At 49.6% G+C, this 12,770-nt stretch overlaps 1 protein-coding gene across 29 annotated transcripts in view; it reads right to left on the bottom strand.

The window, feature by feature from the left end:
* Nucleotides 1-12,770, bottom strand: part of CEP164 (centrosomal protein 164) — a 99,123-nt gene that overhangs the window by 54,835 nt on the left and 31,518 nt on the right. For 20 of the 29 annotated variants that reach the window (XM_063635514.1, XM_063635532.1, XM_063635517.1 and 17 more), the window contains one exon: nt 7,695-7,893. In XM_063635514.1, coding sequence (XP_063491584.1) covers nt 7,695-7,893 — 199 coding nt within the window. Of the gene's footprint in view, nt 1-2,810; nt 3,237-7,694; nt 7,894-12,770 lie in introns of all 29 variants that reach the window. The other 9 variants (XM_063635502.1, XM_063635493.1, XM_063635498.1 and 6 more) reach the window with 1 other exon arrangement.

The raw sequence follows: 12,770 nt of genomic DNA, 5'->3' as shown, positions 1-12,770 counted from the left end.
GAACATGTTTGTAAAGGAGAAAATGAGCTGATAATCGTAACACTGGCCAGCAGTGCACTGGCTAAACACCGTCCGTGCAATGTCTCATTTTACTCTCACAACCACCTAAGACTGGCTCTGCCATTATCCACAGTCCCCATATGAGCAAACGGAGGTTGGTGAGGTCAAGAACCCTGCCCAGGCTGGGCGTGGTGGCTCACGCCTGTAATCCCAGCACTTTGAGAGGCTGAGGCGGGCGGATTACCTAAGGTCAGGAATTCAAGACCAGTCTGGCCAATATGGTGAAACCCTGTCTCTATTAAAACACAAAAATTAGCCAGGCATGGTGGCAGGTGCCTGTAATCCCAGCTACTGAGAGGGCTAAGGCAGGAGAATCACTTGAACCCCGGAGATAGAGGTTGCAGTGAGGTGACATCATGCCGCTGCACTCCAGCCTGCGTTACAGAGTGAGACCCTGTCTCCAAAAAAAAAAAAAAAAAGAACCCTGCCCAAAGTCACAGAGCCAGTGAGGGGCAGAGATGGGACTGGAACCCAAGGCTATCTCTAAGACAGTACTTTATACCAGCTCTAGCTGTGGCAGAAAAAAGAGCCTAGGACATACATGGTCCCTGACACCCATAACCCCAGTACTTTCGGAAGCCAAGGCAGGAGGATCACTTTTAGGCCAGGGGTTCAAGACCAGTCTGGGCAACACGGTAAGACACACCATGTCTACAAAAAAATAATTTTTAATTAGCTGGATATGGTGGTACACATCTGTAGTCCCAACTACTCGGGAGGATTGCTTAAGCCCAGGAGCTCAAGGCTGCAGTGAGCTACGATCACACCACTGAACTCCAGCATGGACAACAGAGCAAAACTCTGGTCTCTTAAAAAAAAAAAAAAAAAAAATGGCCGGGGGAGGGGAAGAGCCCCAGAAAGCTTCTTCAAGGTAAACTAGGCAAACCAGGCATGCTCCTCCTGGTTTCAGCCCTTCCAACCAGCCCATGTATCAGCAAGCAAAATTATCGCCACACTGTATTTATGGAAAATTACAGACTCCTAACATGGCTAATTTGCTAATATGCTGGGGGCTTGAGGGAGGGAGACAAGCATGCTGAGGGCTTTGTTCTCCCAGGCCTTGACCAAATCAGCGATTAGCGGAGAAATTATACATTCCTGGCTCCCAGCTGATCATCTTCTATAGATGGCCATTAACTCTGAGTATGGGGCTATGCGTGGAGTTGTCCTTCAGAGCAGATAGACTTACTGCCATTGGGCTAATTAAAACTTGCAGGATAATCTGCAGCTTATCCGATATTTATAGTGCTACAGTAGTTATTAAAGCTAACAGAGAACCAGTGCAAGCCAGCAATTAGGAAGCAGAGGGAACAACTGGATAAAGCCACAGCTGGGCAACAGCAAAAGAATAGCTGGAGAAATTCAGATTGATCCCCATGGTCTCTGATCCAACTTGACTTCTGAATGAAGAATATGGTGACTCTTTAAAGGGACAAAGGTAGAATGATAGGGCAAGGCCAGCCATTTGAGAAATCCCAATAGGGGAGGAAGTGAACTCAAGAGTGACGTCACAAATATGGTCTACACAAGTCTGACACAGGTTATCCATGTGGTTTTCTGGGGACCCTAGGAGGCAAAGAGCAGAAGCAGCTCACTGGATGACAGAGAAAGGTTCTGGCCTCTGTCTCTCATAAGAATATTAGCTCTCAGGCCAGGCACGACAGTTCACACCTGTAATCCCAGCACTTTGGGAGACTGAAGCAGGCAGATCACTTGAGGTCAGGAGTTTGAGACCAGCCTGGCCAACATGACAAAACTCCGTCTCTACTAAAAATACAAAAATTAGCCAGGCGTGTTGGCACACACCTGTAGTCCCAGCTACTCAGGAGGCTGAGGCACAAGAATAGCTTGAACCCAGGAGGTGGAGGTTGCAATGACCCGAGATGGCACCACTGCACTCCAGCCTAGGCAACAGAGCAAGACTGTCAAAAAATATATATATATATATATTAACTCTCTAATCAGGTGCAGTGGCTCATGTCTATAATCCCAGCACTTGGGGAGGCCAAGGCGGGTGGATCGCTTGAGACCAGGAGTTCGAGACCAGCCTGGCCAACATGGCAAAACTCCATTTCTACTAAAAACACAAAGAAATTGGCTGGGAGTGGTGGTGAGCACTTGTAATCCCAGCTATTTGAGAGGCTGAGGCACGAAAATCACTTGAACCTGGGATTCAAGCGATAGAGGCGCAGATTGCAGTGAGCCAAGATCCACTGCACTCCAGCCTGGGCAACAGAACAAAACCCTGTCCAAAAAGTAAAATAAAAATAAAAAATAATATTAACTTTCTAGTTCTGCCTGATTTCGAGAAGAAATAAAGTTCAGAGCTTTGGGGTAGGCTGCCTATTTCCAAATAAGAAGGACCTCTCTCTAGAATCAGCTGATAGGAAAAACTTCCCAAATCCCAGGAAGGTGTTTATATCCTGCATGAATGCCAGGATTACCGACGTTCTGCTCACCCTCAAAACGGATCATGTGCAAAGCACATGAACCACCCGTGAATTACAATTACAGCCAGGGAAGGGAAATCACAGATACCCTCAGCCCTATCTTGCAGGTGATGGGGTAGAAGAAACTTCAAATATGTGTCATCCCATAAAATGGCCATTTGGGTAATTAAAGGGCCAATAGTTACGACGGTAGGGTGGGTAACAGAAATGCAGTCCTGACGGCTGTGGTAAGACATCAACTCCACCTGCTCCCTCCCTGCCAAGTTTAGGCCTTTAGGCCATGCTCACTAAGACACCTACCTGGTTGAGATGCTGCATCTTGCCTGGCTCTGTAGCAAGCCCTCCGCTGGAGCTCTGCTGGACTAGCTCCTGCCTGAGGGTGCTGCTGCTTGGCTGGAAATGGCCTTGCTGAGAGGCCTCTTGCCCAGCAGGGGCAAGGGCCACCTCCTGAGGATGTTCCAGCAGCTCTGGCTCCCATGACAGAAACCTCGAGTCCCTCTCTGTAACTCTGATGGCCTCGTGCTCACCCTCACTAGACATCCTAGAAGACTCAGCTGCCATGCAACAGACTGTGCTGGCGCTGTATCTGCACGGCATGTCCTGCATGCTCTCAGGCAGCCCCAGACCCTCCGGCCACCTGGAGATCTTGACCATCTGCAGGATGTGCTGGTAGAACCTCTGGTCCTCAGAGTAGTCTTCACTTTCTGACTGCTCCTCGTCAAGGCTCTGCATGTGGGACATGTGAGGAACTAAGAAGGGGCTGAAGTGTTGATCTCTGAGACCCAAGTCTGACTGAGCCACACCCTCCTCAGATCCCCGTGAGCTCTGCAGGTTCCAAGGGAAGTTGTTCACCTCATCCAGGAAGGCAGAGCCCAGGTGTGAGGCCAGGTTGCTGCTGCTGCTGCTCTCCAAGTCAGGCCCAGACATGCTAGGCTTCTGATCTTTATAAGGGAGCTCTGCAGACCCTAGGGCCTGTCTCTTCTCACTGGCAGGAGGCTCCTCAGGGGCCCTCCCTGAAAGGGGATTCTGAGCTGGTTCTGATGCCAGGGTTTCAGGTGGTATTAGCAAGAGCCCCTGAGGTAGATCTTCAGCTGAGGCCCCTAGAGCCTCAAGGTCACTGGACCCCGTTTCCTTGCAGCTTCCTGGGATATCCTTATTGACAAGCTTGGAGACCTGTTCCATCCACAGTCCAGGAGGTTCTCTCTTCCTCCTCCCGCTGCCTATGCTCCCACCTTCCCCAGGAACTCCCTGCCAGCTCAAGTCTTCAGTAGGGCTGCTATCTAACAACAACTTGCTCTTCCTAGCAGGCAACATGTGGCCGGAAGAACAAGAAGACAGGGAGGACTCCTCCTCAGGGGATGACATGGGAATGGGGCTTTGGCCCTTGTCCCCTCCAGGGCCAGTGGAGCTCAATTTGACTAAGCTGTGGCTGTGCTGCTCCCCTGTCAGCGGCAGGCCTTTGATGGCTTCAGAAAGCTTTGAGTGGACAGGGGCCTGGCTCCTGCTTTCTACCACATCCTGCACATTTTGGAGAAGCCCAGTGTTCTGAGGGGCTGGAGTGCCCAGTTTCTGCTGTCTGCTTCTCATTTCCAGCTCTTCTGTTTCAGGGTCTGAAAACCCCAGGCAGATTTTTTCTGTCGCCTTCTGGAGTTTCTCCAGACCCTGCTGATCATCTAATTCTCTTCTGCATTGGGCTGGGGCCCTGCCTAAGATTTCCTCCATGTCAGCAAAGACCTGCTGGATTTGGGAAGGTTGGCCTTTGGAGAGTGGCTGCAGCTTTCTGGGAAGGGCACCCATGAAATGCCAGGGAGTGTCGCCCAGCATGCCTGGGCTCTTTCCTTTGTTATAGGATCCCTCACTTCTAGCCTGAATCTCTTGATCCAGGTCCAGATCAGCAAGCCCAGGTGCTGACGGAGGGGAGAGGCTGCAGAGAAAGGATGAAGGAGGCAGAATTCCCTCCTCAGGCTGCGTTTCCTAGATGGGTACATAAACATGCAGAGAAAACGAAGACAAAGCACTTCTGATTTACGCTTGCTACCTCAGCCCTTGGCAAGCCCTCAGCAGAAATCCACCCTCTATTTAAACCCTAAAACTTAAAGTATAATAAAAAATAAATAAATAAATAAATAAAATCAATAGCAAAAAATAATAATAAAAAAAATTTTTTTAAATAAAAAATAAAGTAAAACACAAACTGAAGAGGGAAGAAAAGATAAAAACTCCCTTGGGCTGAAAATATGTTGTTTTCTAGGCTCCAGTTTCCTTATCTACAAAGAGGAGCCTCCACTAGATCAATGGTTTGCAAACCTTGCTCCACGGAACCTGGGAAGTTCAGTACCTTGGGGTACTATATTGTGCATGTGACAGAGAAGAGGCGTCACAAAGACCCACACTGCCAAGTTCAACCAAAGAAGCTCCATTTCTTTTTTTATAAGCTGGACCTCTATAGAGGAACTGACTTGAAGACAGGGCTCTACTACAAACTAGTCTGAAAATCGCCAACCAGATTATCCCTAAGGTACTATCCAGCTCTCAGATTCTGTGAGAGCCGTGTGTGGTGGCTCTTGGGCCGTGTGTGGTGGCTCATGCCTGTAATCCCAGCACTTTAGGAGGCTGCGGCGGACGGATCACTTGAGGTCAGGAGTTCAAGACCAGCCTGGCCATCATGGTGAAACCCCATCTCTACTAAAAATACAAAAAATTAGCCGGGCACAGTGGTGGGCGCCTATAGTCCCTGCTCCTCGGGAGGCTGAGGCACGAGAATTGCTTGAACCCAGGGGCGGAGGTTGCAGTGATCCAAGATCATGCCACTGCACTCCAGCCTGGGCAACAAAGCAAGATGCTGTCTCAAAAAAAAAAAAAAGAAGAAGAAGAAGAAGAAAAGTCCACCAACCTTATCAAGGACACCCAGAAATTTTTTAACAGAGAGAGAAGAGAAGCATAACAAATGACCCGAGACTTGAAAACTCAGTCTAGCATTGTATACCAAAGGAACCAGTTGGTATTGCTTGAGAGACCTCCACATAGTCACAGACCCTCTGGGCTAGAAAAACTTCTAAAAAATCGGCCGGGCGTGGTGGCTCACGCTTGTAATCCCAGCACTTTGGGAGGCCGAGGCGGGTGGATCACGAGGTCAGGAGATCGAGACCACGGTGAAACCCCGTCTCTACTAAAAGTACAAAAAATTAGCTGGGCGTGGTGGCGGGCGCCTGTAGTCCCAGCTACTCGGAGAGGCTGAGGCAGGAGAATGGCATCAACCTGGGAGGCGGAGCTTGCAGTGAGCCGAGATTGTGCCACTGCACTCCAGCCTGGGCGACAGAGTGAGACTTCGTCTCAAAAAAAAAAAAAGAAAAACTTCTAAAAAATCAACCACCCCTCTACAAACATTCACACTGAACCCCACCTGACTGTGACTGCACACCTCCAGAGAGTCCAAACCACTTGCATCCAGGCTGCCCGCCTGGCTCAGAGCTGTCCCCTGGACAAACTCAAGTTTGAGGCACCTGTCCTGAGCCCTAAGAACCAGACTGACAGCCCGGGGCTGTCCCATTTTCTTCATTTCCTGAAACCACGGAAGGAACTTTTTTAACAGAGGGCTCTAAGAGTCCAATCACACATCTACATCTCGGTCCTTTACCCAGCTCTCCACCCCAGAACCCTCACTTCATTCTGTCTCCTGCCTTTCGTCAAGCCACAGCCTGCCCACATGTCTGACTACCATTTCAAATAATCCTGGGTCCGTGAAAAGCCCCGTGGCCACCTTTTGCCATTCAAACACATTACACTGGAAAATCCAGCCTAGCTGGAAATTATCTGCCCTCTTTTCTCCATCTGGAGGAATGGGCTTGTTACCATGTTTCTCAGAACCATGAATAATATGTCAGGGAGGGGAGGGAAAAAAGAAGCGTCTGCGGAGCTTGGACAACAGGAAGCACAAGGCTCTGGAGGGAAACAAAAACTATAAACAAAAGAGCAAAACAACTGGACCACTGAAGAGGGTTGAAACGATGTTCCCAGTGCTCCCCACTGGCTGAGCTGAGTTCCTATGTCCCTCCCTCTCTTCAGCATGCCCCACCTGCCCCAGGCCTGGGGAAAGGGACCACCACAGAGTTCTGGGAGAGCCTGGGCCTTACTTTGTATGGCTCCAGGTCTTAGTTGCTCCAGCTAAATCATGTGGGCAATAACTCCACCTCCTAGGTTCAGATGTACTAAAGGGACAAATGAAACAATAATTAATATGAACACCTTGAACTCAAATACAAAAGCTACTTATAACCAAGGAAATCAGGCTGGGCATGGTGGCCCACACCAGTAATCCCAGCACTTTGGGAGGCTGAGGCGGGTGGATCACTTGAGGTCAGGAGTTTGAGACCAGCCTGGCCAACATGGTGAAACCCCAACTCTACTAAAAATACAAAAATTAGCCAGGTGTGGTGGCAGATGCCTGTAATCCCAACTACTCAGGAGGCTGAGGCAGGAGAATTGCTTGAGCCTGAAAGGCAGAGGTTGCAGTGAGCTGAGATCACGCCACTGTACTCCAGCCTGGGTGACAGAGTGAGACTCCGTCTCAAAAAAACAACAACAAGGAAATCACATTGCAATTAAACTTCAGTTACCCACCACTCACTGAGGACACTGGCAACAATCTAGATGAGTAGATAAAGCCCAAGGCTTTTCTTTCAAATCTTGAAGGCACTGGTGTTTTGACAACTAAATTATGGCTACATCTGACATCTAGGAATTCACACCACTTTAAGACAAATAAGGAACCCACACTAGGGAGGCCTGACTCTGAATAAAGAGAAAGGACACTTCACTCAGTTCACTGGCCTCTGCCAACTGCTTTCAGTTCCCACTCTCCAGAGCAGCAGATGCCATTACTGCTACTACTACTGCAAAAAACCATTCTCAGAAGAGCACTGTCTCTCATCAATCCTATTAGGTAACATGCACTTCCCAAGTGGGGAGAAAGGAAATGTGTAGACATGGCAACAACTTCCAGAATTCCAGAAGCTGAAAGGAAAATCGACTAGAAGACAGGCAAAGTTTAGATGATATACTATCAAGAATTTACCATATTCTGACTGTTGTCTTCAACCTCCCAGCCGCAGACACCTAGAGGTTCCCAACATCCCTCCAGATTTCAGCCCTGGCCTCTCTGGGAGGAGGCATCCACTGACTCACCAGGGAACTCTTGGGGGTCTCTCTGTCCTTCTTGTCTTTCTTTTCCTTTTTTTTTTTCTTCTTCTTAATGGCCCCAGAAGTTGACAGCTTTGCCCGCTCTTGGATCACCAAGTTCCGATAGTGTTCATCACATGGATGGTCCCACGTAGACTGCCCGTTGGTGAAGTTGAAATAGTAAATGTCACCTGTGATGTCCTGGCTGGGGATGGGCAGAGTTCAGAAGTTAGTTCCTGCTCAGATACAAAAGAAGAAAAAGAAAAAGAGGGGAAAAAAAGAAAAAGGGAGAGGAGGTGAAAGAGGAGGAAGGGGGGGGTGGAAAAGGGAGGGAGAAGACGGAATGAGAGGGGTTAAGAGCGAAGGGAAGGAAAGGATTAACACAAAATCAAAGGGTACCATTTGGCTAAGGAGGAGTTAGCTTAGATATAGGAAGAAAGGATTGGGATACCTAATCTCTAGATGGTGATGTATAATCACTGGACTTCTTCAGAATGCATGCTGGACTAGTGTAGGAACAAACTTGGTTTTATTTAGATGGAGAAGTGTAAAAACTACGGTATGTTGAACATAAGTGCTAGGATAAATCTTAATATTTTAATAAACAATCTAAGGAAGAACAATGCATTGTGAGAGCTCTGGTTTTACAGAAGACTCTAAACTCATAAGAAGTAATAATCCTGCCGGGAGCGGTGGCTCACGCCTGTAATCCCAGCACTTTGGGAGGCCAAGGCGGGCGGATCACCTGAGGTCAGGAGTTCAAGACCAGCCTGACCAACATGGAGAAACCCTGTCTCTACTAAAAATACAAAATTAGCCAGGGTGGTGGCGCATGCCTGTAATCCCAGCTACTCGGCAGGCTGAGGTAGGAGAATCGCTTGAACCTGGGAGGCGGAGGCTGCAGTGAGCCGAGAATGTGCCATTGCATTCCAGCCTGGGCAATAAGAGCGAAACTCTGTCTCAAAAAAACAAACAAAAAAGCCTGCCTGCCTTCCTGCCTGCCTGACTGCCTTCCCTCCCTCCCTCCCTCCCTCCTTCCTTCCTTCCATCCATCCATCCTCCTTGCTTTCTTCTTTCTTTTCTTCCCTCTGTGGCCCAGGCTGGAGTACACTCGGCTCGCTGCAGACTCCCTGCGTCCGGCTCCCGTGATTCTCCTGCCCTGGCCTGCGGGCTGCCTGGGATTGCCGGCACGCGCCACCACCCCTCCCTGGTTTTTCTCCTTTGGCTGGAGGCGCGGTTTCACCATGTCGGCCAGGCTGGTCTCCAGCTCCTGACCTCGAGTGGTCTGCCCGCCTCGGCCTCCCGAGGTGCTGGGACTGCAGACGGAGCCTCGCTCACTCGGTGCTCGGTGTTGCCCGGGCTGGAGTGCGGTGGCGTGGTCTTGGCTCGCTGCAGCCTCCGCCTCCCAGCCGCCTGCCTTGGCCTCCCAGGGTGCTGGGATTGCAGCCTCTGCCCGGCCACCGCCCCGTCTGGGAGGTGGCGAGCGTCTCTGCCTGGCCGCCCATCGTCTGGGTTATGAGGAGCTCCTCTGCCCAGCCGCCCCGTCTGGGAGGTGAGGAGAGCCTCTGCCCGGCCGCCACCCCGTCTAGGAAGTGAGGAACATCTCTGCCTGGCCGCCCATCGTCTGGGATGTGAGGAGCGACTCTGCCCGGCCGCCACCCTGTCTAGGAAGTGAGGAACATCTCTGCCCGGCTGCCCCGTCTGGGAAGTGAGGAGCGCCTCTGCCCGGCCGCCCCGTCCGGGAAGTGAGGAGGGCCTCTGCGCGGCCGCCCCGTCTGGGAAGTGAGGAGCGCCTCTGCCCGGCCGCCCCGTCTGGGAATTGAGGAGCGCCTCTGCGCGGCCGCCCCGTCTGGGAAGTGAAGAGCGTCTCTGCACGGCCGCCCCGTCTGGGAAGTGAGGAGCGCCTCTGCCCAGCCACCCATCATCTGGGATGTGAGGAGCGCCTCTGCCCGGCCGCCCCGTCCGGGAAGTGAGGAGCCCCTCTGCCTGGCCACCACCCCGTCTAGGAAGTGAGGAGCGCCTCTGCCTGGCCGCCCCGTCTGGGATGTGGGGAGCGCCTCTGCCCGGCCGCCCTGTCTGGGAGGTCTACCACAGAGGCCAGAAGCAATGTGGGGGCTGGACTTGGTGGCTCACGCCTGTGGTCCCAGTACTCCGGGAGGCCGAGGCGGGTTGATCACTTGAGGCTAGGAATTTGAGACCAGCCTGGCCAACATGGCGAAACACATGAAAAATACAACTGAGAAACCAACCAACCAACCAAGCGACAACAAAACAGGTCTACCCTGGAGTCATACTCTAATTTTTTCTATTTTCCTCCCTTTCTGATCCTTTATCCCACTTTCTTTTTCTTCCTCTTCCTTCTCCTTTGTCAAATAGAGGATTGAGTTATTATCATTGATCCATACAAAGTCCCTCTCTCATTTATTTTCTTTAATTCCCACCCCCCATTTCTATTCCCCGTCTTCCCATGTGCAACCTTCCTAATATGTTTGATATGCATCTTTTTGTTTGTATGTACTTTTAGAAAATGTTTATTGTTTTGTGTGCAAAAAAAAAAATCAAAATAAATAAATAAATTATTAACGTAAGAGATGCTAAAAAAAAAAAAAAAAAAAGACAGGGTCTTCGCTGGACACGGTGGCTCAGGCCTGTAATCCCAGCACTTCGGGAGGCCAAGGCAGGCAGATCACGAGGTCAGGAGTTCAAGACCAGCCTGATCAACATGGTGAAATCTCATCTCCAGTATAAAATACAAAAATTGGCCGGGCATAGTGGCTCACACCTGTAATCCCAGCACTTTGGGAGGCCAAGGCGGGCAGATCACGAGGTCAGGAGTTCAAGACCAGCCTGATCAACATGGTGAAATCCCATCTCTACTAAAAAATACAAAAATTGGCCGGGCATGGTGGCTCATGCCTGTAATCCCAGCACTTTGGGAGGCCAAGGCAGGCAGATCACGAGGTCAGGAGTTCGAGACCAGCCTGACCAACATGGTGAAATCCCATCTCTACTAAAAATACAAAAATTAGCCGGGCATGGTGGCGCGTGCCTGTAATCCCAGCTACTCGGAAGGCTGAGGCAGGAGAATCATCTGAACTGGGGGGGTGGAGGTTGCAGTGAGCCAAGGTCGCGCCAGTGCACTCTAGCCTGGGTGACAGAGCAAAGACTCCATCTCAAAAAAAAAAAAAAAATTAGCTGGGTGTGGTGGCGTGTGCCTATAATCCTACCTATTTGGGAGGCTAAGGCAGGAGAATCACTTGAACCCAGGAGTTGAAGGTTGCAGTGAGCTGAGATTGTGTCATTGACCTTGAGCCTGGTAGACAGAGGAACACTTGTACACTGCTGGTAGGAATGTAAAATGGTGCTGCCACTTTGGTAAATAGCACGGGGGTTCCTCAAAAAAATTAAATCAAATTTAATATAAGATAAAATTTAACTTAAATATAAAATAGATTTTACAATAGATTAAGTAATTTTAAAATAGCTGGGCACCATGGTGCACACCTGTAGTCCCAGCCACTTAGGAAGCTGAGGCAGGAGGATCCCTTGAGCCCAGCTGTTCGAGGCTGCAGTGAGCTATGATTACACCACTGCATAGCCTGGGTGACAGAGCAATACCCTATCTCTAAGAAAAAAATTAATTTAATTTAATTTAAAATAGAATTACCATGTGACCCAGCAATTCCATTTCTGGGTATATACCCAAATGAATTGAAAGCAGGGATCCAAACAGCTATTTGTACACCAGTAATCACAGCAGCATTATTCACAATAGCCAAAAGACAGAAAGAAGACCAAATGTCCATTGACAGATAAATTGATAAACAGGGCTGGGCACAGTGGCTCACGCCTGTAATCCCAATACTTTGGGAGGCAGAGGTCGGGAGTTCAAGACCAGCCTGGCCAACATTGTGAAACCCCGTCTCTACTAAAAATACAAAAATTACCTGGGCATGGTGGCACGTGCCTGTAATCCCAGCTACTCGGGAGGTACAGGCAGGAGAATCGCCTGAACCCAGGAAGCAGAGGTTGCAGTGAGCCAAGATCACACCACTGCACTCCAGCCTGGGTGACAGAGCGAGACTCTGTCTCAAAAAAGAAAAAATTGATAAATAGAATGTTGTATATACATGCAATGGAATATTATTCAGCCTTAAGAAAGAGTTCTCACGCATGCTACAACATAGATGCACCTTGAGGATATTATGCTAAGTGAAAGAAGTCGGACACAAAAGGACAAATATTGCATAATTCCACTTTTTTTTTTTTTTTTTTTGAGACGGAGTCTCGCTCTGTTGCCCAGGCTGGAGTGCAGTGGCGCGATCTCGGCTCACTGCAGCCTCAACCTCCCAGACTAAAGTGATCCTCCTAACTCAGCTTCAGAAGTAGATGGGACTAAAGGCGCATGTCACCACCCCCAGCTAATTTTTGAATTTTCTATAGAGACAGAGTTTCGCCACATTGCCCAGACTGATCTCAAACTCCTGAGCTCAAGCAATCCTCCAAACTCGGCCTCCCAAAGTGCTGGGATTACAGGTGTGAGCCACCATGCCTGGCCAACTTATTTTAAAAAGTGAAAAATAGGCCAGGCACGGTGGCTCATGCCCGTAATCCCAGCACTTTGGGAGGCCAAGGCGGTCAGATCATGAGATCAGGAGTTCAAGACCAGCCTGATCAACATGGTGAAATACATGTCCCTACCAAAAATACAAAAATTAGCCCGGCGTGATGGCACACACATGTAATCCCAGCTACTCAGGAGGCTGAGGCAGAGGTTGCAGTGAGCCGAGGTTGCAGCGAGCTGAGATTGTGCCATTGCACTCCAGCCTGGGCGACAGAGCAAGACTCCATCTCCAAAAAAAAAAAAAAGTGAAAAATAATTCACACTCTCCTTACAGGATACAAAAGGGTGTTAGCCAACACTAGCAGGTATATAAAGGCAGCTGGCATCAAAGCTGGTATGCAGCTGGCCCATAACCAATGATAGTTTCCTTCCATCCATCAAGCTAGGTACTGGAAACAGAATCCACTCCTATAAACTTATCCTACAAACATGACCAGAAGCCCTCAGCACCTCGAACA

The sequence above is a fragment of the Symphalangus syndactylus genome, chromosome 3 (genome assembly GCF_028878055.3).
Source record: "Symphalangus syndactylus isolate Jambi chromosome 3, NHGRI_mSymSyn1-v2.1_pri, whole genome shotgun sequence".
Lineage (NCBI taxonomy): Eukaryota > Metazoa > Chordata > Mammalia > Primates > Hylobatidae > Symphalangus > Symphalangus syndactylus.
Note: the sequence above shows the minus strand (reverse complement) of the source record. Positions and strands in the feature narration are given on the sequence as shown.